The sequence below is a fragment of the Aplidium turbinatum genome, chromosome 3 (genome assembly GCF_918807975.1).
Source record: "Aplidium turbinatum chromosome 3, kaAplTurb1.1, whole genome shotgun sequence".
Lineage (NCBI taxonomy): Eukaryota > Metazoa > Chordata > Ascidiacea > Aplousobranchia > Polyclinidae > Aplidium > Aplidium turbinatum.
The window spans coordinates 26,335,141-26,359,786 of record NC_137474.1 but is presented as its reverse complement, the minus strand read 5'-3'; the positions used below and the strand labels follow the sequence as shown (position 1 = coordinate 26,359,786).

The 24,646-nt window shown below is 38.5% G+C and overlaps 2 protein-coding genes and 1 pseudogene across 3 annotated transcripts in view; 2 read left to right on the top strand and 1 right to left on the bottom strand.

The window, feature by feature from the left end:
* Positions 1-24,646, bottom strand: part of LOC145767259 (serine/threonine-protein kinase MRCK alpha-like) — a 112,229-nt gene that overhangs the window by 72,782 nt on the left and 14,801 nt on the right. For both annotated transcript variants that reach the window (XM_082579050.1, XM_082579051.1), the window contains exons 2-4: positions 17,865-17,956; positions 6,784-6,963; positions 1,947-2,095 (exon numbers count right to left, since the gene is read on the bottom strand). In XM_082579050.1, the coding sequence (XP_082435176.1) occupies positions 1,947-2,095; positions 6,784-6,963; positions 17,865-17,956 (421 nt within the window). The remainder of the gene's footprint in view (positions 1-1,946; positions 2,096-6,783; positions 6,964-17,864; positions 17,957-24,646) is intronic.
* On the top strand, positions 7,821-8,506 carry LOC145765968 (zinc finger BED domain-containing protein 5-like; annotated as a pseudogene).
* On the top strand, positions 9,090-9,581 carry LOC145767598 (zinc finger BED domain-containing protein 5-like). The gene has a single exon (XM_082579450.1). It carries the CDS (start codon positions 9,090-9,092, stop codon positions 9,579-9,581), a length of 492 nt encoding a protein of 163 aa, XP_082435576.1.

Genomic DNA, 24,646 nt, shown 5'->3' with positions numbered 1-24,646 from the left:
GAAAAGGTGCAAAGAAATTCATTCAAAAACTGGCAAAGGAGGCGAACGTGGCCTATGGAACCATGTTCACAGTTCTCAAGAAGGATTTGAAGATGAGCCGGAGAGCCCATTCAAACACATAAAGCCAGAATTCTGCTCTCACGCATTGAAGGAGGCACGCTGCCAAGCCTTGTGTTCAGCGATGAGAAGAAATTTGATGTCCAGCATCATTTTAACAGTCAGAATGATCGTGTTTGGTCAAGAGATGGTAATATGGAACCCCGGGTACTCGGGTAGTCACTCAGAGACAAGGGGCGGCATCAGTGATGGTGTGGGCCACAGTCAACGAATCAGGAAGAAGTCCATTGATTTTTGTGGACCAAGGAGTGAAGTTGAACAAAGAAAACTACCGAAAAGATATTCTTGAGGGTTCATTGTTGCTTTGGGCAAAGAAACACTTCAAAAAACGTAATTGGTCATTCCAACAAGAGACTGCCCCTTCACATGGAGCTAAAAGAACAAAAAAACTGGCTTTCAACCAATGTGGCATTCTTCATTTTCAATAAAAACGGCCTCCTTCATCCCCAAACCTAAACCCCCCTAGCGCCCTAGACTTTGGCATCTGGTCTTACCTGAAGAGCAAGGTTCCGTCTAAACACCACCAAAGTTTGGAAGTGCTGAAGGCTAATCTGGAAAAAGAATGGGCCGAAATACCTCAAAGAGTTATTCATGACTTTTCAAAGCGTCTCCGACTTGTTATTGAAGCAAATGGCGGACACTTGAGTAAAACTTGTTTTTCCTAAATATTTATGTAATTGAGCACTTTACTGAAGGCACCTTGCTATGCATTGCGCAAAGCTCACTGCTTGCAGTTTGAGTACTTTGGCAAGGTTTGGAGTAGTACCGTTTTTGGTAATTAGGTACCGGTACCACAAATGGAAAAATGTCACATGGAGGAGGTATATATCTCCATGGCCATTCCAGTGCACAGACTGCACTGAGGAAACCGGAAGGTCGAAACGGTGTGCACTGTCTGCAGTTATTTATTATATGTTTAATTGTTTATTACTCAAATATTGTCTACCATTTGTTAAATGCAGTTGTTTGAAGTTGTAACGTTAATTATTGATGACCTTGTAATGTATATTAGGACAAAAGTGGGTGCATTTTGTTGTCTGAATGAATCGATGCACGGAGCAATATAATACGTTTTCATAGAGGAAACGGGAAATCCAAAAAGAACATGGAAAGAAGAGTTAAAGAATAAGGCAAACAAGGTTGGACTGAAGGAAAAAATGCGATGAACAAAATGAGATAAAATAAAGAATAGGAGTATAGATAATGGCGATAAGAAAAGAATCAGCCACCACCACAAATGCAAGCCAAACCAAAATTGCAGGGGATAATGATGGTAAAGCTTGTAAAGATACTAAAACTAGAAAACTATTCTAACATTAATTTAGCAATTTTTTATTTCACACTAAATACGATTTTGTGCGCAATAAATTTTTATTGCACAGCAGGCCTGCACAATTTAAAATAGTATCAAGGCCGTAGTATAACACCTTTCATTTCCACAGTAGTCCATAGCCCACTTCTCAGTATAGCATTCACTTCTGGTCTATACCAAAAAAGTAAACAAGCAAGGGAGTAAATTTGAAAGCTTGTTCTGAACCAAACACTTGAAGCTACTCCTCAACAAAACTTATATTTACCATCTCAAAAAAGCACCACAGAAAAAACAGCATTCAATTTGCTTTTACCACAGTATCATCACAAACTGGAGTGGATATACTCACTACTCAGTTTTTCCATATTTAGTGTGTGAGAAAAGGCCAACCTTGACCTCTGTGTGCAGTATGGCAAAAGCAAAACCGAAAATTTAATATTGTAAGCTATAAATAACAACCTCAAAATGTTTAAAAAAAGCATATTACGGTATTTTAACTAATGACTTTCAAGCAAACCTGTGCACATAATTAAGTTGATGAATTGAGTCAATTGCAAGGACCATCTCAGCTATGTAAAAACGAGCCATTTCTTCAGGAAGTCGATCATCGAACTTTGTAAGCAGAGTCAGAAGATCTCCTCCAACATAATAATCCATGATCAGATACTGTAAAGTTTGAAAGAATTGTTGAGATTATGATAAATAAAGGTAGTTTGCTCAGAAGGGATATTAGTATGGTCCAGTATACTTTTTAATAATGGCACTACTATTGGGAGAATCTGTTTCTGAGAATGCAATCCGGAAAATCCGATTCAGAGAAATTCCTATTCGAAGACAGACTTTTTCAGAGAAAGCCCTTTTCGGAGAATTGTAAAATCCCAGCGGCACATGTATCATATTGAAAGGTATTAGCTTACAATAGAGAAATGAATGATCACCCAATTTAAAAGTTAATTTAACAATCTTGCTTTCTGTTGCTTAACATTAAGATCAGGTCTCGAAATTCACGGTGGACATGTCCGCCGTCACAGCATGTGATGTCCGCAGGAAGTACCATCTAGATGGGTCATATTTGTCCGCCGAAAAATTACACAGGAACTAGCAATACAAATCATAATTGTGTAGGCTTTTAGCTATCTGCTCGAACAATTGTTGCGAGAATATAACTTCCCGCGCATTCTAGCACGCATCTAGAAAATGGGAATACTGTATCCCATCGGAATGGCCCGATTCGGTGAGTCCGATTCGGTGAGAGTTTTTTTCGGTGAGAGCCTTTTTCGGTGAGAGCCCTATTTGGTGAGTTTTTTTTTTTAATTATTGCGCGCTGTAGCCTAATTATCATTGCCGTTATAGGGTTAGGGGATAGGGGTTAGGGGGTTGGGGGTTTTTGGGGTTGGGGGTTTTTGGGGTTAGGGGGTATGGGGGTTTTTGGGGTTGGGGTTTTTGAGGTTGGGGTTTTTTGGGATTGGGGGTTTGGGGGTTTTTGGGGGTTGGGGTTTGCGGTTTTGGGGTTGGGGTTTTTTGGAGGTTTGGGGGTTGGGGTTTGCGGTTTTGGGGTTTTTGGGGGTTTTGGGTTTTTTTGGGGTTTTGGGATTTTTTGGGGGTTTGGGTTTTTTGGGGGTTTGGGTTTTTTGGGGGTTTGGGGTTTTTTGGGGGTTTGGGGTTTTTTGGGGGTTTGGGGTTTTTTGGGGGTTTGGGGTTTTTTGGGGGTTTGGGGTTTTTTGGGGGTTTGGGGTTTTTTGGGGTTTGGTGTTTTTTGGGGGGTTGGGGTTTTTTGGGGTTTGGGGTTTTTTTGGGTTTTGGGGTTTTTTGGGGGTTTGGGGTTTTTTGGGGGTTTGGGGTTTTTTGGGGGTTTGGGGTTTTTTGGGGGTTTGAGGTTTTTTGGGGGTTTGGGGTTTTTTGGGGGTTTGGGGTTTTTTGGGGGTTTTGGGGTTTTTTGGGGGTTTGGGTTTTTGGGTTAGGGGGTTTGGGGTTAAGGGTTTTAATTAGGCTACGGTACCCGATAATTTTCAAAAAAAAATTCAAAAAAATCACCGAATAGGGCTCTCACCGAAAAAGGCTCTCACCGAATCGGACTCACCGAATCGGACTCACCGAATAGTAGCAGACCCGTATCCCATAGCTTCCACTCAAGCAGGAAAACTTTCGATTTTGACGTTGCTTCAACGATTGATGACATTGAATCTGCGTAACACCAGGGCTGCGATTTTTACCTTTCTTGGCGGCAATGTTGCTCGACACGCGCCGTCACTATTTGACAAACACCGTGCTTTACGAAAAATAAAAAATAAACTGAGAGAGGACAAGTCAGGTAAACAAGTCAGGTCGAGGAACAATCGGGGGGGAGCATCAAGTAATGCATCATAAGAGTGCCGACACGTGAATTTCCTTGCAACAGGTACTTCAAGGCAAGGCCTAGAAGCGACGCTTCAAGAAATTCCCAAGGCGCCCATGCCACCATTTTTAACACTGCTGGAAAATGCTTTGGCCGAAGTTCTAACGCCTAGCATCAAACATTTCGGCACACGTTTTGTGCTATTCCACACAACGGGTTTCTTTTATAACCAAGGCTACTTCTATTAGTCAAAGTCCATGCCAGTTTGTATTTCACCGTGTGAGCCAATAACAATATTGCTCTGTTAAAATGACTCTGTTACGAAAGTTTTTCACATCTAAAAACAGCCTAGTTTTTGACCAGATGTTCAGAAATACAGATGAAAATAGCCGCTTTATGGAAAGGAGTTCTCTTCCAGAAGAACACCTTGAACACTGCGAGAAAATGCTTTAATCGAAGTTCTTACGCCTGGCATCAAGCATTTCGTCACGCACGTTTAGTGATATTCGACACAATGGGTTTCTTTTACAGATAAAAGAACCGAAATAGGCTACTTTTAGTTGTCAAAGTTTATGCCATTGCCAGTTTGCATTCCGCCGTATGAACTACTTAACAAAATTGACTCTGTGAGATACTTATTGTAACAGCAGCACGTCATTTTCTAACTTTAAACCCTGAAAGTTAGTGTTTACGGTGAGAAAATAGCAAAGGAAAGGAGTACCAGTGAAGGCGTAAAACAGCTTTGAGATGTCTTTTGTCTTTAATGCATGAGCGATTGTCAAATTGCTTTGCGGGCCGCACAAAATTCTTTGACAGGCCGCAGGTTAGCTGAAAAGGGAACTAGCCAAATCAGACTAGCCGAATTGGACTATAGCCGAATAGGGAACTAGCCGAATCGGACTAGCCGAAACAGGCCATTCTGCAAATAAGATGGGCTGGCTACGTCCACCAGATGCCGAACCATCGCATTCCTAAACAACTGCTCTACGAAGAACTGACTAACGGCAAACGTCAAATAGGTGGTCAAAGAAAATGCTTTAAAGACACTTTAAAAGCTTCCATAGGGGAATTCGCTATCGGCGTGGATTCGTGGGAAGACTTAGTCACAGAATGACCAACATGGTGCGGTCTCATTTATAAAGGCGCAAAATCAGCTGAGAAACATCGTACGCTATATGCTGTCAAAAAACGAGAACATTGCAAGGCCCGAGCCTCAAACAACCCTGGCCCTAGCCAACCATCAATCCAATGTTCATCCTGCAGTAGAAGCTTCACGGCACAAATACGCCTCATAAGCGATCTCCGCACTCATGTAGCCTACACTGACCAAAGCCCACACTAAAAAAAGCTTGATCTTAGTCTCATTGGCCATCTTCGGAAACGAAGGGCGAACATCATCAAACATAGCCTAAGGGCTTTTTTCTTTGCGATCCTCAGTTTTGAGTTTACAACAGTTCTTTTCCTGGAGCAAAACAAATAATATGCATGTCCGCCTGTCCGGTAGGTGCACAACTTAGAACTTGATACTCCTTTGCAATCACTTAACCAACGTGCGATTAAAAACTTAAGTGTCTCTGACGTGCATTCACACAACTTGTGCGGTAATTTACGGCCAAACGCTCATCTGACTCTTGTGACGGCATATGACCATTCGACAAACGCAGAATTTTTAGTCGTTGGACAAGAAAGAAAAAATCGCAGCCCTGTGTAACACATGTGAATTCTTCCCTAACAATCGATGGGAGTACCAGTACTTCTACTCTAATCACGCGCAACTTAGTTCAAGTGTTACGTCACAATGTCTTTGATCTCCGAGTAATGTTGATAAGGCAAGGTTGGTTACAAAATTGGATTATACGATTAGGCTATTGCAGCAAGATCAGCAAAATTTGTTAAGTTTTGGTATTAAAGTAAGAAAAGACCGAGGGAAAATTCACTTTTGCTCACATGACACGCAAAAAAAAACTAAAGAAAAAAAACCCTAGTGAAACTTTGCACAGCAGAAAATAGTTAGGTTAGTGCAGAAGTTTTCTGACTCGTGCCCAGAGCATTGCGACGCAAAAAGCCATACGACCTCGTTCGGAGGAAGTTAATCAGTTATGTGGTGTATTAAGCAGCTACACGGCATTTTGACTCTTCAAGCGCACATCGTTGGTCTGATGAAAGCCTTTCAGAGGGACTTTGCTGAAATTTTAAAAAGCCTTTTAAACCGTAGGCATAGTTCTCAAATGGCGAAGAATTATCAAGATAAAGTGACTAAGCATGACGGTCGACGTTAAAACTGGTGTGTCCGCCGAGATAGTTGCTCAGACCGAACACATTGGTCCACCGTCAACAAGAACGAATTTCGAAGCCTAAGGTGTTTTTATAGCCTACCTGATAATAATAATCAGCCATAATTTCCAAATGAAAGCAGGAAGTGTTCTTTTTTGTTTGTTTTGTTATTTGACATCGATTGAATCATCTCCAGCGTTTTTGTATTGACTTGTTAAACTAGGGATTGGAATTTTCTAATAGTTGAGTATTCAAATATATTCGAAGTTTGCATACAGATGGCAACACCGGATACATGTCAATTTTATGTGAGCAAACATTTTAACTTAATAGTTCAAAAATGAATATGTTCTAAGTTTGCATGCAGACGGCGACGCAGAATACATATCATTGTCAATTTTATGTGAGTAAGCATTTTAATTTAATAGTTCACAAACAAATTTAATTCAATTTTTTATTTTTCGATCAATTTCAATTCAATTTATTTTTCTTTGCCGGAATGCAAAAGAAACAATATTTTGGAATAAAATACAAAATTCTCTAAATAAACAGAAGGCGTCGTTGGATTTAAAAAAGGCGTAGTTGGATTTTCAAAAAATCTTTAAAATAGGCTTTCTCCGAAAAAGGCCGTCTCCGAATCAAGATTTCTTCGAAACGGGCCATTCCGAACTTACACATTGATGACTTTTGTCACGCGCAAACGTAGCTGTTTTTAATATTAAAAAAAAGAACCTGAACGACTAACCAAATTACTATCATCTTGGAAAGCATAATGAAGTCGAGTTATCCAATCAGGGCTGCCTTTTACAAGAACATCTCGTTCCTCCCTAAAGCATGCCGTCTCTGCCCGTTTCAACATTTCCCACTTGTTCAATGTCTTCATTGCAAACACTCTTTCGTTCTCTTTCATTCTGACCAAGGCAACCTGCAAAACCAGGCAGCCAACTGGTAAAACATTGCACTACCAAAATGCCCATATATTAAAATTTCAACCCATAGACTGGATATAACTAGTTAGGCTACCACACCATAATGATACGAAGAATAAACGCAGTCAAATACGCAAATTTCAGCAAAAAAAAACACAGTATAATATTCTTTGTCAGTTTTCACAAAAGAAGATGCAGAAAGTTATCTATTTTTTTGTAAAGTCTGCAAGACTACCGGTACTTGGCACGAACTCTACTTTATCCATGAAGCATATCTTGGCTTTTACAGATATTTATGTCTACAACGTTTAATTCTCATCATAGTCAGGCCTAGAAATTCACGGCGGACACGGCGGTCATGTCCGCCGTCACAGCATGTGATGTTCGTGGGAAGTACCATCTAGATCAGGGGTTCCCAACCGGTGGTACGCGTACCACTAGTGGTACGCGGGAGATTTTCAAGTGGTACGCGAGGAGCTCTCCGTTGCATGCGATATGTAGTAGTACTGTCAAGTAAAGTAGGCCTATTGCAACAATTATTTAATTTTGGGTTTCTAAAATATGCAAACAACACTTTTATTTCTTTCCGTACTAAATTCTCTGCACTCAGTAAGCTACTTTTGTCGATCTTGCTCCCTGCTGTCATTGTTATTAATACAATGCTGCTGTGCGAACTTAATGGTGTCTGTGACGAAACTATTATGTGTGCAATGTGAATGGTGTCTGTGACGAAACTATTACGTGTGCAATGTGGTCTGTGCAATTGCAGAATTGCGTTTATTCTGATGTTGGTTTTCCGACGTGTAGTGGCTGAATCCTGAACAGCATTACATTTTTGTCTAAATATTTGAAAATGTCGAAGCGAAAGTATAGCGCAGATTATATTAAGTATGGCTTCATTGCTATTCAACATTGTGGAGATAGCTTACCTCAGTGCGTGATCTGCAAGAAAACCCTTTCAAATGCAGCTTTGAAACCAAGTTTGCTTAAGCGGCATCTTGAGTCCAATCATGCAGATAAGATGAATCGAGATAAGAGTTATTTTGAGCGACTTGGGGAGAACGTGAAGCGACAGCGCATGGATCACACAGGCCAGTTTTACGGAAATAATGCCGGAATTGTGAAGGCATCCTATGAAGTATCTCTTCTGGTGGCCCAAAACAAAAAGCTCATGTCATTGCGGAGTCACTTGTTTTGCCAGCAGCAAAGATATTAATCAGAAATTTGATTGGAGAAGATTCAGTGGCAAAGTTGGATAGTGTATCGCTTTCTAACAATACTGTGAAACGACGCATCGAGGAAATGTCAGTTGATATCACTGACCAAGTGATTGCAGGAGTAAGAGATGCGAAGTTTGGATTTGCCTTACAACTTGATGAATCCACAGATCTCACAAACTGCTGCCAACTGCTTGTCTACGTCCGCTTTACACAGAACGATGCTGTAAAAACGAAATTATTGTTGAATCATGAGGTGTCCACTACATCAAAAGGAGAAGATATTTTCAACTCTTTGGATAAATTTTTTCAAGGAAAATAAACTGGATTGGGGAAATCTTGTCGGATGTACGACAGATGGGGCTTCCCCTATGCTCGGTAGAAAGTCTGGATTTCAAGCCCATGTCAAAGCTGTGTCACCTCGCGTCATAAGTGTTCACTGTTTCATGCACAGGTTTGCTCTTTGCACAAAGGTTCTTCCTGCAAAGTTTTTAATGTGCTTGAACAGGGTAGTCAAAATCGTAAATTTTGTTAAAACATCAGCTTTAAATACTCGATTGTTTAAGGTTCTTTGTGAAGATCTCGGCTCAGACCACACTTGTCTCCTCTATCACACAGAAGTGCGCTGGCTCTCTCGAGGAGATACAACTAAGCGTCTTTTTGAAATGAGGAATGAATTATTTTTATTTTTCCAACAGGAAGACCATTAATTTCAAAACGATGTGGAGGACGAGGAATTCATTGCAAGATTGGCTTATTTGTCAGATATATTTGAAGCTTTCAATCATTTAAATCTGTCATTTCAAAGGCAAAACTGCACTGTCGTAGACTTTGTTTCAAAACTGGGAGCTTTTATACGAAAGCTGGAATTATGGAGGAAAAATGTGGAAAACAAACGCTATGGTATGTTTAAATATCTGTCAGCCCTTGAAATGGAAATCAGTGATGACTTTTCCAGAGAAATTACCCAGCATCTCTCGCTGCTAACTGCTGAATTGCAGCACTACTTTCCAGATGCCACAAGCTGCCCATACATCACAGATCCTTTCTCAGTGGACCCAGCCGACCTACCTGTCTGTACAGGGGAACAAGAGGAACTGATAGACATGCAGGAGGATCAAACAGCAAAAAAACAACGCAAAGAATGTTTTGCAATAAACTTCTGGCTTAATATGGCTTCTTCATACCCAACGCTAGCTTCCCACGCTGTTCCACAACTACTGATTTTTCCTTCTACTTGGGAATGCGAGCAGGGATTTTCTATTCTTATGAACATCAAATCAAAAAATCGAAACCGACTAAGTGCCCCCGGACATGACTTCAGATGTGCTATTAGCAAAGTTATGCCACGCATCGATCAACTGGTGAAATATAAACAAAAACAAAAATCTCATTAAATTTAGTTGTATTGTGTTTGTGTTTAATTGTGTCTTTTTCTTTGTTATTCTGATGCATTCTGTGCTGTGTGGTGTAATGGACTCTGTGATGTTTTGTTGGTAATTTTGCTACTTTCGTTGACTTTACATCCAGATCAACATCTTGCAAATAATTTAATATTGGATCAAATTAGTTGTTTTGAAAATAGTGGTACGTGTTGACAATCCGTGGTGGCTAAGTGGTACGAGAACATAAAAAGGTTGGGAACCCCTGATCTAGATCGATCATATTTCTCCGCCGAGAAATAGCGATAGAAATCGTCATTGCATAGCACAAACAATCGTTGCGAATATATAATTTCCCGCGCATTCTAACGCGCATCTAGAAAAGCAGGAAAACTTTCGATTTTTACGTTGCTTCAACGATTGGTGACATTGAATCACCGTAACAAAGGTGGATTATTCGCTAAGCACCTATGGGAGTACCAGTACTTTTACACTAATCGCGAGCAAGTTAGTTCAAGTCTTACGTCACAATGTCTGGCTTTGATCTCCGAGTAATATTGATAAGGCAAGGTTGGTTACAAAATTGGATAATACGAGTCACAGGCTATTACAGCAAGATGCAGCAAAATTTGTTTAGTTTTGGTATTGCAGTTTAAAAGAAAAGGTTCAAAGAAAATTCACTTTCGCTCATATGACGCGCAAAAATAAACCTAAAGAAAAAAGCCTAGTGAAACTTTGCACAACAGAAAACAGTAGCGTTAGTGTAGAAGTTTTCCGACTCATGTCCAGAGCATTGTGACGCAAGAAGCCATACGACCTCGTTCGGTGAAAGTTAATTAGTTATATGACGTACGGTATTAAGCAGCTACGCACTACGCAGCGCTTTGACTCTTCAAGCGCACGTCGTTGGTCTGATGAAAGCTTTTCAGAGTCAATGAGACAGTGACTTCAATGAAATTTTAAAACGCCTTCTAAACCGTAGCTATAGTTCTCATTCTCAAATGGCGAAGAATTATCAAGATAAAGTGATTAAGCACAACGATCGATGCTAAAACTGGTGTGTCCGCCATGGGACTTGATTTGTACGCCGAGATAGCTGCTCAGACCGGACACGTTTGTCCGCCGTCAACAAAAACGAATTTCGAGGCCTGATAGTGTAGTTCACTGGGCACTTGTGTTCTTCACTGATATAGTGTTCTTCACTGGGCACTTGCTGTAATGCAAAAGTTATACAGCATGTACTTGAAACAACAGCTTGAAGCAAAATATTACAAACAGCAAACTAGATGCGTTCAGGCAATACGAATAACCATATATTTTTTGAATACTTCTAAAATGTCTTGTCATTTTTTGTACAAAAATTCATTCATCATGGGAGTTCATGGGAGTTCATGTAGGCTTTAGTTGTCTTCTGCAACATTCCTTTCTTCTGGGGTTGCTCAGGGTTCTGTTCTCGGCCCTGTCCTGTTTTGCCTCTACATAAAACCTCTGTTTGACACCATAAAGCGACATGGGCTTTTATACCACTCATATGCTGATGATATACAATTGTATTTGCGTGTTACTGATGAAGATTCATAGTGTTGTATTAAGTCAAAATTCCAAAAATGTATGGTTGATATCTCAAATTGGATGTCTTATAATATGTTGAAACTGAATCAAGAAAAATGTGAGTTTATTGTATTTTCTCCGAAATGGTGTATTTCAAAGTTTAATGACATGACCCTTACCTAGGGATGGGCAAAATAGAACAATAAGTTATTCTAGAATTATTCTAGAATAATTTTTCGAATTTAGAATTTCGAATACCTATTCTAGAATAATCTTTTTTAATGTCAGAAAATGTGAAAAAGCTTTGTTTTTATTCTGGTTTTATTGAAGACACATAATGGAAAAGTGGCAACAAAACGAAAAACAACAGTAACTGCCTAGGAGAGCAAGTGTTTGCGGCTGTGAAGAATGTTTAAAGCTTCTAAATCAGTGATTCCCAAACTGTGTGCCGCGGCACACTAGTGTGCCGCCACAGATTCTCAAGTGTGCCGCAAATCTTTTTGGAATTTTGGAAAAGAACTGTATAAATATTTAAAATAAGCCATGCAGACAAGCATATGCGACTTAAATGCGCTCTAACTGCTTCAATAGATGATAAATAAGCACATGTGACGATGAAACCAACTATGGCATTGCCGATAGAGTAGGGTAATCGCCGCGTCATAATTGGGCTGCTAAAGAATACACTCAGTACCGGTTTATTGCTTCAGGACTTGAAGATAACCAAAAATCTTTCTGCATAATCTGCAATAAAGCCTTATCTAATGAGTCGCTTGTTCCCAGTAAGCTTAGCAGACATTTGGAGAAAAATCATCCAACATTAAAGGATAAACCAAAAGGATATTTTGCGAACCTGAGGTCCCAAACAAACAAGCAGGAAAAGATCATGAATAGCTACCTCAAGCTGCCGGAAAAAGGATTGATTGCAAGTTACAAAGTGGCTCACTTGTTGGCGAAACACAAAAAAGCACACACGGATGTAGAAACAGTAATTGGACCGGCATTAGCCGTTGTTGTTGAAGAAACGTTTGGTAGTGCTTCCTCCGAAAAAGTTAGAGTTCCATTGTCAAATAACATAATTTCACGAAGGATAGAAGAGTTATCCTCAGATTTAATGGATCAAGTTCGCGAACACTTTGTTGCTACAGACAACGAGCTGTCTGTATTAACTTATGATCTTTACAAGTTAACGGATCTACTGACAGAACTGGGAAATCTCATTTGCTGGCTTTTATAATTTTTATTCGCTTCATTAACACTGAAACATTGGTAAAAGAATGTTTGTTTTGCAAAGAATTGAAGGACATAACCAAAGGAGAAGACATATTCAAATTGGCAGATGAAAACATTTTGCTTTCTGAGTTGAAATGCAATAGCTGCGTGAGTGTTTGTACTGACAATTGCAGGGGGAAAATAAAAATCTCGAAGAAAGTCTTTGATTCGTTTCCCACTCTTAATGAATCAACTCATAAACAAGAAATCCTTCCACAAATCGTGAGCACATTGTCTGGACTTCAGCTTGCACTGCAACATTACTTCCCACCACTGAAGCACTGAAGCACCACTGAAGCACTGAAGCAGTCTTTCTGCAGAAGCAAAAGAACAGCTCATTGATTTACGAAACAACCCGTGTTTTCAAACGCTGTTTCCACAAAAAAAGTTGGATGAGTTTTGGCTGTCTGACTTCCAAATCCTATTCCATGATCGGTGCAAAAGCAATCAAAAGTATATTGCCATTTGCATCTTCATGGCTATGTGAACATGGCTTTTATGTTTTGACTGAAATTACAAGCTGTAAACGAGAGAGACTGCTTAGAATTGACGATGAAATACGGGTATGTTTGTCAACAATGCAGCCTCATTTCAGTCTCATATGTTGGTATAAACAAGCACATCCACTGCATTAACACGTGAAAATAATTTTTTTTAAAGCAACTTTTCTTCTCTTGTAAGTGTGCCACAAGCGTTTCATAATTTTTCTAGTGTGCCACAAGCTGAAAAAGTTTGGGAACCACTGTTCTAAATGCTCTCCAGTGAGCCGCAATCGCAATTTTGATGCTGTTAATCCAGCACTTGAGAAGAATCTTTCTGAGGATGCAGAAGTGGCTAAATACTTGTAAGATCAAACAACAGCGGGAACTTTTCTTGATTTTTGTACCACAATTCAATTGCATCGCTGTATGGCACTTTTGCCTTGAAGTAGGATCGGTTTTCTTTGGCAACTCAAAGCTGTTCGTTGTTGTGGTTACTTGATGTTGAAGTATTTGTCGTTTCAACACCGGAGCTCAATAGATCATCCATTTCATTGGATTGAATTATGACACTAGTTGCAGAATTTATGACACTAGGTGTAGCGGTAGCCTCACCCAGAGGTGAATTGTGTTCCATGTTTCGTACGATAAAAATAGATGCAACTCCACAGCACAACGGTCTTCCGACGTCTACTAACTGCACTGGTAAAGAGGGCTGGCTAGCCGTTTTCGCTAGAGCGACTAGCTATCGTTGCTGAGCTGAATGTAATTGATCGGCAAAAAATCAATAAAAAATTTTGGTTGTCTGAAAAGCGGATATTTTTATTTCGGTTTGGAAAATTCGATTCGAAATGTCATTTCAATTCGAATAATTAGAGATTCGGATTCCAACTATTCGAAATTCTATATTGCCCATCCCTACCCTTACCCTGAGTAATATCAATCTTTCTTCTTCTAACTCAATTAAATTGCTTGGTGTAACATTAAATCAACATTTGTGTTTAGAAAACTTTGTCAGTTCCATTGTTAAATCTTGCTTTTTTCATCTTAGAAATATTGGTTCCATCAGACAGTTTATTAATGTTGATGCTTGTAAAACTTTAACTCATGCACTTGTGACAACCAGGCTTGATTATTCAAATTCATTGTTAAATAACATTCCATATTGTACTATTTTGCGTCTTCAAAGAGTTCAGAATGCTACTGCTCGGCTAATTACTTTAACACGTCAACGTGAGCATATCACTCCTATACTAAAATCCCTGCATTGGCTTCCAGTATTGTATCGTATTCGCTTTAAAATATGTCTATTAATTTATAAAGTTTTCCATGGTTTTGCTCCGAACTATCTGGACACTTTGCTTGTTCATTATAAACCTGCCAGAACTTTGCGTTCTCAACATCAATTGCTCTTGTGCAACCCTTCATGTAAGACACAATATGGAAATCGTACCTTCCCAGTTGTTGCTGCCAGTTGCACATTATGACTGAAATTACCGTATTAATTATCACCATTGTCATGTACAGCGCCCAGGAGCATAGTTTGACTGTGGATGTGGCGCTATATAAGTATTAGGGTGGCTCTTATTTGGCAAAAAATGAAAAAAAATTGAATTTTGTGTGGGACACCCTTTTAAAAGGTGAGGTTGTAAGCAAAAATAACACCTGTAAAAAATTTTTGAATTTCAAATTGATTTAGAGGTGGCCCTCCCCCCCTAAAGTTTTGCGCCCTCCTCCAAAATACAAAACCTGCATATCTCAAAAACTGCTTGAGCTAGAGATACGGTTTTTGTGTCAAAAGATGCAGAAAGCATGATTTCCTATCTGCTTTCTGAACAGTGATTGCGTCTATCTTGAGTAGAAAAGCAGTTATTTAGAAAAAACCTGTTTTCGGTATTCTAGCACAAAACAGTGCTAAACAAGTATTGTGGCCCAACCTATTCAATTAACAAAGTTCATAAACTAACCTGTAAAACTGGTAAAGCAATAAACGAAATAAGTATTCTTTAACTTTTATGCATTCATGCATAGCTAAAATAACCGTTTTTTATCATATTCCTTGGAGAAACTCCTGAGCGTGGAATCCGCTTTCCAGCTTCAGGTGCTATGCATCGCACTTGTTGGATGGCGAAGGCGATTTATGCAAAAAGCTTGATTTGCATTCATGGTATCTGTCCGAAGAAATGGTTGGACTAGCCTTGTTTGACTCTTGATTGTCTGTGGAAAGTAAAAAGCTAATGGTGGCAACCATGTTAGATGAAACAGGAGAACGTCCACCAAGGAGACCAAGCATCAAAGTAGATGCGTTTCTTAGCAATAAGGGTCTAGAACAGTATTACACCTCTAATTCAAAATGGCTTCTTCAGCTGTTGGGTGAAGATGAAGCAATAATTATACTTTCAAAGGATCTTGCTCATTGGACTGAAGATGGTGCATTTATTCAAGCTTTACACATGGCGAAGGGACTTTCAGTAGTGAATGACAGAGCAGAGAGAGGAGTTGCTCTAAGTCTAATCCAGGATTTTAACAAAATCTTAACTGAAGATGAGCCACAACTTCAGTTTCTTTTGCAAGTTGTTACTGAACACAGGAAACTGTTTCCAAATTCCAACAAGAACAATATTGTCGATTCTTCTTCGTTTAAACCTTCTTTGTTACTCCAGGGGTCAAGGGCTCTGTCTTTTACCACTCTTGGGCAGTGGCGATGCGGTTTAGATGCTTGAGCAAGTGTCGAGCAGCAATCCTTTGATTCGTCCATTTATCCATTGATTCGTCATCCAGTTCAAGCAAACCACGCACCCCATTTGGCGCAGTTACAGATGGTGTGGTCTGTGGTTTGTTCCTCTTTGCCACACTCACAGATTGCGGATGGAGCCATCCCCCATTTGTGCATGTTGGAGCGGAATAGTCTGACTCCTGTAGGCTAGCCCAGTACGCAGGCGGTTGAGCCGCACCCAGGCCTTCCTTGGCAAATTATGCATTCCGGTTGGATGGGGGCTGGTGTCGGAGATACAACTTTAGAGTCTTGAGGAGTTCTTCTTCCACTCTGAGCTCCATTTGTTGTCCTCCCAGGTAGTCGCGCTGATGGATTGGTCTTCAGCGGTTTTCATCAGGAGTTGTGCGTCACATACAAATGGTTGTCTCGATTTCAGTTGCCGAGGATGCTCGATTGCTCGCTCATAGACTCATAGAGACTTGAGTGGAGCAAGTGGTTGGGGTTCGTAGTGCGGCGAGAAAGAGACAGGATGGCTTCTTCGCGACGAAACTCAGTTGGTTGGTTGCCTGCAAGGACAGGGAAATTGTCCGATGGTGTAGGTCGCAGACATCCTGTCACGATACGCAAGGCAATATGTAAAATATTGTCGATAATACCGCTTCTTCCAGTACTGACCAGAATTACATTTTGAAATGAATATCGTTACCAGTGTTCCCTCTAAGGTGCAAAAATTAAGACAAAAAAACGAAATTTTGTAGACGGTTTCGTGGTCACAAAAAAGGTTGTAAAATCAAGATTTGGTCAAATGCGTTTTTTCTAAATAACTGCTTTTCTACTCAAGGTAGATGCATTCAATGTTCAGAAAGCAGATAGAAAACCATGTTTTCTGCATCTTTTAACACAAAAACTGTATTTCTAGCTGAAGTGGTTTTCGAGATATGCAGATTTGGTATTTTGAGGGAGGGCACAGAACTTTAGGGGGGGAGGGCCACCTCTAAATCAACTTCAAATTTAAAAAAAATTTGCAAGAGTTATTTTTTCTGACAACCTCACCACTTGAAAGGGTGTCCCAAGCAAAATTCAAAAACTCAATTTTAAGAGCCACCCTAATAAGTATTGTTATTATTATTATTCATAAGAAAATAACTTTTTTTAAATCCTAAGTCATCTGATGGAAGGAAGGACGTGCAGGGGAAGAAGGAGACGAACTTGGAGAGATGATGTAAAACAGTGGGTTGACTTGTCAAGCATAGGAGAAGCAAAACGAGCAGCGGAAGAACGTGACATGTGGAAGAAAATAACAGCCAACCTTCAGATAGGAGCCTATTTTTATGGAAATGGCTCACAGGTTATATACTGTACAGACACTTTAGAACAATAAAAAATTACTAGAATTGTTTATGATGATAGAGATCAGTTTACATTCTGTGGGTCAAAATAACCGTTTACTGAAACCTAAATCAAGCACTTTTGGTGTGCAAAAAAGTTTAAACTAAAAATGTTGACTTACCGGTAGAAACCTAGCCTGAGCAGTGGGCAACTAACACCAATGTTACTGTGTGTTTGATGATATGCTGTAAAAACAAGTCAAACCAGGGCATGATGTAATACGAAAACGTTAATCGGATTAGTAAGGTCAACATAAAGTTTCGTTTGGAAGTTGAATTTCATTTTGCTTGTTTGGTTGGTTTACAGTAACATGTTTTGCCATGCCAGACAGGTAGTCACTTCCAGACCTAGCCTCACTGAAAAAGTCAGTCGAATCTGATTGACGAATCGTCAGAATAAAAGAAGATTATTACATCATACATTTTGTGATAGTTCAGCTTAGTTTACATCAGAAGAACGCATATCACTTTATTTAACTAAATGCCTGGTGAACAGCCTCATTCAATTTTTAATTTCAAAAATCTATGTTGCATGAAATATCAGTTCATTGCGAGAATAAAGTAGAATTTGCACCAAGTAGTTTACGGTCAGTTGTCTCGTGGCAGGTCGGCGACGACAGAATGTCATGTACCCATTGTTCGCAAATAAACTCTCCAGCTGGCATGAAACTCTGCCAGGTTTTTTCTATTACAAAGAGGGACCGATAATTGTTGCTAAATTTCAATGCAGAGATGTGACCGCAAGATAAGCTGTGAATAGGTTATGCAAATTTAAAGGGTTGATAAATATCTCCAAACTGTTTCCTTCACATTATTGTACAGTTAGAATCTTTAGACATATATCACTAGCTACTTAAATAAATATTGTTTAAACATTTCTGTTTTACTTTACCTCGCCAAACGCTCCCCTTCCAATCACTTTTAGAAATTCAAAGTCGTTCTTACACAACCGTTTATCTTTGATTTTCTTGGCAAACGGTTTGGCTAAAACATGAGAATATCATCATTTCACAAACATCAATAACAACTTAACAAGTCACATGTGTCAATGATTCTAGTTATTGCTTAAGTGAAAACACAAGACTACATACTTTAAGAATTGCTTCAAGATATCCTTTGACTAGTTTGAGTAGATTGATAATATAGGTAGTATACAGGATGTTGAAAGAAAACAATGATGAAATATGATGTTGAAACATAGTATGCTTTAGTAAATAAATTTGGTAATGGCATCATCCAATCTTTTACGTATATATAAAACAAAAAATGGCAATACATAAATACAGGCCTCTAACATCCTGGCAGCAATCGCTCACGCCAATGAGAAATATTGCTAATAAAAGTTTTGCAAAAAGTCTTAGTGTTGACCTATAAAAACTCAACGACTAGCTCTACATATGCTTGGTGGAATGCAGCGCATTTAAATACAACTGCAAATATGTTCACAACCTTGTTAGTGCTGCCCTTATCTGAGTGAACACAAAAACACGGAAAGGCCCGTTTCGGAGAATCCGATTAGGAGACAGCCTTGTTCGGCGAGTTCCCTATTTGGCAATTTTTTGAAAATCCAACGACGCCTTCTGTAAATCGAACGACGCCTTCTGTTTATTTAGAGAATTTTGTATTTTATTCCACAATATCGTTTCTTTTCCATTCCGACAAAGAAAAATAAATTGAATCGAAATTTAGCGATAAATAAAAAGCGAATTAAATTTATTTTTGAACTATTAAGTTAAAATGTTTGCTCACATAAAATTGACATGTATCCGGTGTTGCCATCTGTATGCAAACTTAGAATATATTTGAATACTCAACTATTAGAAAATTCCAATCCCTAGTTTAACAAGTCAATACAAAAACGCTGGAGATGATTCAATCGATGTCAAATAACAAAACAAACAAAAAATAACACTTCATGCTTCCATTTGGAAATTATGGCTGATACCACATAGGAAGTCCCACATTGACTGAGGTGGAACATTACTATACCTATCAAGGCGAACAAGTTTCTTGATGTGTTCGTCAGCATCTCTATATTTTTTCAACTTTTGTGGCGGACTATGGCTGGCTATCACTGTATCGTATGCTATTATCAGGTAGGCTATAAACACACCTTAATCTTAATGTTACGCAACAGAAAGCAAAATTGTTAAAACTAACGTTTAAATTGGGTGATCATTCATTTCATTCATCATACTGGCCGACATAATTTTTGGTGCCGACAGTTTTTGAACTGATTTAGACTAACTTTGGGGAGCTGATTCCGAAAATGCAATTAGTTTTTCTCCATCAGGTCAACTTTTTAAGTTACAGTGATTTTGACTTTTTTTCAATTGCCCTACAAAGTAGCGCAAATACAATAGTTTTAATGCTGTCATTGTGGGATTACAACTAGAGATGTGCCGATTACAGAATTTTTGCCGATGCCGATTCTTAAATATTTGCCGATTCCGATGCCGATACCGATTCCGATGCCGATTCTTTGGTTAAATGATTAAAGCTGCTTTTAGTTGGCGCTTTACAAGTGGTTGCGATTTTGTTACAAGTTGCTGCCTTTGAAGTGTCTAAAAGTGTTCACTTTGTCGCCTGCTCTAAACAGCGTGATTTTTTACGGTAGTTCTTTACTTCTTGCGCGCTACAAAGTGGTGATAAACACGCGTTTAATTTGTCGCGGAAATCAGTTAAAAGAGAAAAATCGCCATCGCTCACAGAGTGCAAAATCAACGTAGCTTAATGCAGTGTGCAAAATATTATCTTGTGCGGTTTGCAGTATTTTTCTCGCAGAATTCAAGAGGGTACCAGAAACAAGAAGAGAAAAAGACTAGAGTGTGAAAGAAAATGAACGCAGCGGTATTAAATATACAAAAACCTTTAAAAAAGTAACACACCAGCCTTGCATTCAAAGTGCATCAATAGGCGAAAAAAGAAAAACATCTTGTGAAGAAATTACTATTGTTTTCGAACGCAAAGTTGCAGACAATCTTGTTGCTTAGCAAACACGTGAAGATTACTGGGTAGCTGGTTTGATTACGTTTGCGCAATCACACGATTGTTTGTTGAACGCATTAAGCGTAATAGGCCTATACTTGGAATTTACTTCTCTCTGCTCAGTAAATTAACATTAAGCAACTTTCAGTGACTACGAATTTTACAACGATTAAACAATAATTGCAAAGAACATTTCCGCTTTTTAATATTCAAAATTAAAGGCACGTAAATTAAAATGCAATAACATCAACTTTTCTCTAGTTGCTGGAGTAAGTCTGTTCCGTTGAGGCGTAAAAATATTGCCACCTGTGCTAAAAATTCGTTTCATGGGTTGAACAAACAATCGAGTGATTATTGCGCAAACGAGGTAATCTTTTTTCACGTATTTACTAAGTGACAAGATTAATTCACTGCAATTCAGCGTCTGAAAAGATTTAACTTGCAACTTCACACGTTGTTTTCCATTGACGCCCTTTGTTTTTTTCTAAAAGCGTTTTGAATCTTTCAGACAGTTGCTCTCATTTTCTTTGCAGTTTATACTCCCTCGCTTTTTCTCTTCTTGCTTTTAGCGCCTCGCATACTGCAAGCTAATAACTATTACGTAATAATCCATTTCTCCTCTTCTAACCGTTGTGTAATCATTCAACTTTTATATTTTATCTGGTCTGATTTTCTCTTTGAACGTTTTTCGTCATTTCAAAGAAAGAAAGTATTTTGATCTCGTGCCTACTAAACAAAAGTTTACAAAATGGCGGACAATCGTCGTAATTTAGACTACCGCTCTCCGAATTCTCGTTGACGCTGATGCGGTTGTTCAAAGAAGCCGTTCTTTGATCGGTATTTCCACGCGCTCGCGCTACTTTTGATTAAGAAACTTTGATAAAGAATCGGAAAGAATCGGCAATTTTTTCCGATGCCGATTCTCCAAAAATTGTCGATACCTGCCGATTCCGATTAATCGGCACATCCCTAATTACAACCTTTATTATTACTCTTGCATTACATTCTAAAACAAACATTGAAAGCAGACAATGCCAAGACAATTGTTTTCTGTGTTGTGTTGAATGTTTTCTGTGTTGACTGTGTTGTAGTAGGTGCAAATCATGACAGCATAATGGTGCTTTTTTGGGGGGGGGGGGATCTAGCGCGCTTATGGCTACAACATTTAGAAGACGTTGTCTCATTATTATCATAATTATAATAATCATTATAATTATTATTAATCATAATTATCATTATTACTGCTCGTAGACTAATTTCGCGGACTAATTCGTTTCTTGGCAACCATATAACAATTTTGTTACTTTCTAAAGTGAACTGCTGCAAATTTTACTGTACTATGCTGTTTATGAAGTTGTACTGAAGAGGGTTTAATACCCGAAATCGCGATCTGCAACACGATAATTTCAAGCTGGACCAGAAAAACTTTGAAAACTATTATGCTGTAGTTCAGGGATGGCAAACCTTTTTTAGTGCATGGGTCACAAAAGAGACCTTAATCCTTGAAAAAACAAAAGTAGGTCATACATTTAATTACATGTTAATGCAAAACTACATGTTAATGCGAAACTTGCTGCTGCATCTTCTCTGCAAGTCTTATTATCCTTGGTTGGTAATCCGTAGTTTTTAGCTTCACACATGCAGCACTCATATCTGAGCTGAGACGATTCCGTGTGCTTGATTGTATAAAATTCATGTGCGAAAGTAAAGATTTGCACGAATATGAAGAACCAAACAACGTTAACAGAGCTACCGCAAGTCTTTTCATAGTTTCAAACGAATTTGGCAGGGAGTTCCACTCTGTAAGAATCATATTTTCAGCATGGTTTTCAACAGCAGGAAAGTCACAACCATCCATATCTGTTTTCATTTCAATTTTTTGTAGGAGATGATTTAATTCTACAAATTTTGTTTTGTAAACTGCACTTTCTTGAAAGTCTATCATTTCTATTTCCAAGTTGTAAAGTCGAAGCCATTTGAAGTTTGATAATTCAAGATTTTCAAATGGAATTGCATGAGGGAAAAGAATGAACTGCAATGTAGTATCTAGCTTTCGGAACTGGGTAAACCTTTCAGTTTCTGACATTACATTTTTGGCCTCTTTCGTCAGTAAAACATACTTGTTGAGTGCAGTTTGCTTTTGTTCATAAGTTAAATTGGTGCTGGTAAAGTGCTTCAACAACTAAGGAAAATATTTCAGCTGACCTTGTTCAAGGTCTACAGAAAAAATAGCGAGTTTCTTCTCAAATGCTTTAATGTGCCCAAACATGGTTAATACAATATTTCCACAGCCTTGCAATTTAGTATTTAACTTATTGTAATGCATTGTGAAATCAGCAAAAAAATGTAAATCATTCAACCACGCACTTTCGCTTAACTCTAGATATTTTTGATTTTTTTCAGCTAAAAAAAATTGTACTTCTTCTAACAATTCAACAAATCGCTGTAAAACATTACCACAACTTAACCACCTTACACTGTTGTACATGAGTAAGCCATTAAATTGACAGTCACACGTGTTCAAAAAATTTGCAAACTGGCGTTTATTAAGAGCATGAGATGAAATATAGTTGACTATTTTTGTTACCACACCTACAACTTTTTGAAGAGATTTGATTGATTTGGCACAAAGGGCTTCCTGATGTATTATGCAGTGAAATTCAACAAAGCTAGATTGAAATAGGGTGGGGCCTTATTACAAATATCTAGTGAAACATTTATTCTTTGCTGAAATATTTGTTTAAATTTCATTATTTTAAAAAAGACAAGTGGGTCACTGAAAATCTGTGATGGGTCACTTCGTGACCCGCGGGTCAGTGGTTCGCCATCCCTGCTGTAGTTGATCTAACATGGAAGTTTAGCAAATAAATTCTTGTTTCTTTTTGAATTGACTTGTACTCTACAAAGTGGACGTTAATTTGTTAAGGTATTCTACCTATTTTTTTCTTAAATTTTTGACGCATAAGTATCTGCTTTACGTGGATCCCTTGCAAACTTTACGTTTATTTAAGGTTAAATGTGTCAAACCCCTTTTTAATTAATAATTAATTTGTTTTTAAAATTTTTTTTAGACCAATTAAGTGAAATTGGATAATTTCACACGCACACCTGACGATCTCACACGGCACACTAGTGTGCCGCGGCACAGTGGTTGAAAAACACTGCTCTAAAATGCACTTTACTAAAAGTCGTTACAGGTCGAGGCTGACAGATGAAAATCTTGGTATGCAGTTGAGTGTTGCCACATCGTCTGTTCGACCTAATATTGAACGCTAACTCGCTTAGTCAAGCAAAAAACTTTCCAAAAATCCCACTAAGCAAAAAAATTCAATGCTAATTCAATGCTAAAAATTTAATCGTTTCTAAAAGATTTCATAGTAGGTTACGATTAAAAAGTTGTGTGGCCCGATAACTGATGTGTAATTGACAAAGTGGCCGCGACCGCAAAAAGGTTTGTCACCCCTGCACTAGAGGCTAGACCCTAACAGAAAACACACCGATGATTTTGTAAAGTGTGCTTATCTTGCTTACTTTAAAGTGAGGGGTTCAAGATAAGTCTTGGGCTCTCCACATTGTTTGCAAAACTTGCAAAGAACATTTACGTAAATGGACGAACAAAAGAAGAAAAGGATTAAGGCTTGCTATTCCAATGGTGTGGTGTGAACTAAAAGATCATAATAGCGACTACTATTTTTGTGCAGTAAACATAAAAGGCATAAACAGGAAAAATAGGACTTCCTTGCAATATCCAAACCTAGCTTCAGCAATCAGGTCAGTGCTACACAGAGAAAAACTTCCTGTTCCTGATTTTGAAGGGTTGCCACAATTGGATTTACTTCCTGACAGCGAAGACGAGCAAGCTTTCACTGACAGTGATTCCACCCTTGCTGAAATCAAATTTCCCTCCTGCTATTTTACCTTGTCAACTTTTTTCTCAGGGAGAACTCAATGACTTGGCGAGAGATTTAAATTTATCAAAGGAATCTTCTGAGTTACTGGCTTCAAGACTCAAAAAAAAAAGTTTTTGAACCAGGTACTGTAATCACTTTCTATAGGAAACGCCATGTCGAATTTTTGCCCTATTTTTCTCAGGAAAATGATATTGTATACTATATCGATGTGGAAGGTCTTCTTAAAAAGTTTGGTGTAGCAGAATACAATCCTCAAGATTGGCGACTTTTTATTGACAGCTGTAAACGAAGTCTAAAATGTGTTTTACTGCATAATGGAAATGTTTATGGATCTGTACCACTTGGACATTCAACAACTCTCAAAGAAAAGTATAACGAAGTCAAATTTGTTTTGAAAAAGATTTCATATTATGAACACAATTGGACTTTGCGTTGATTTGAAAATGGTTGGATTTCTGCTTGGAATGTAAGGTGGATACGCAAAGTTTCCTTGTTTTCTCTGTTTGTGGGACAGTAGGGCAAGAGATCAGCATTGGAAAAGGAAACATTGGCCTATGAGAAGTGAAATAATTCCTGGCGAGAAAAATGTTTAAGCTCATTCTCTGGTTGAACGATCAAAAATTGTGTTACCTCCTCTTCACATTAATATAATAATAATGATGGTGTTGCAAGCACAGTAATGCTTTTTCACCTTCATGATAACTTACATAGTAAAGTTGGGTATAATGAAGCAATTTGTAAAAGCACTTGGTAAAGATGGAAATTGTTTCAGATA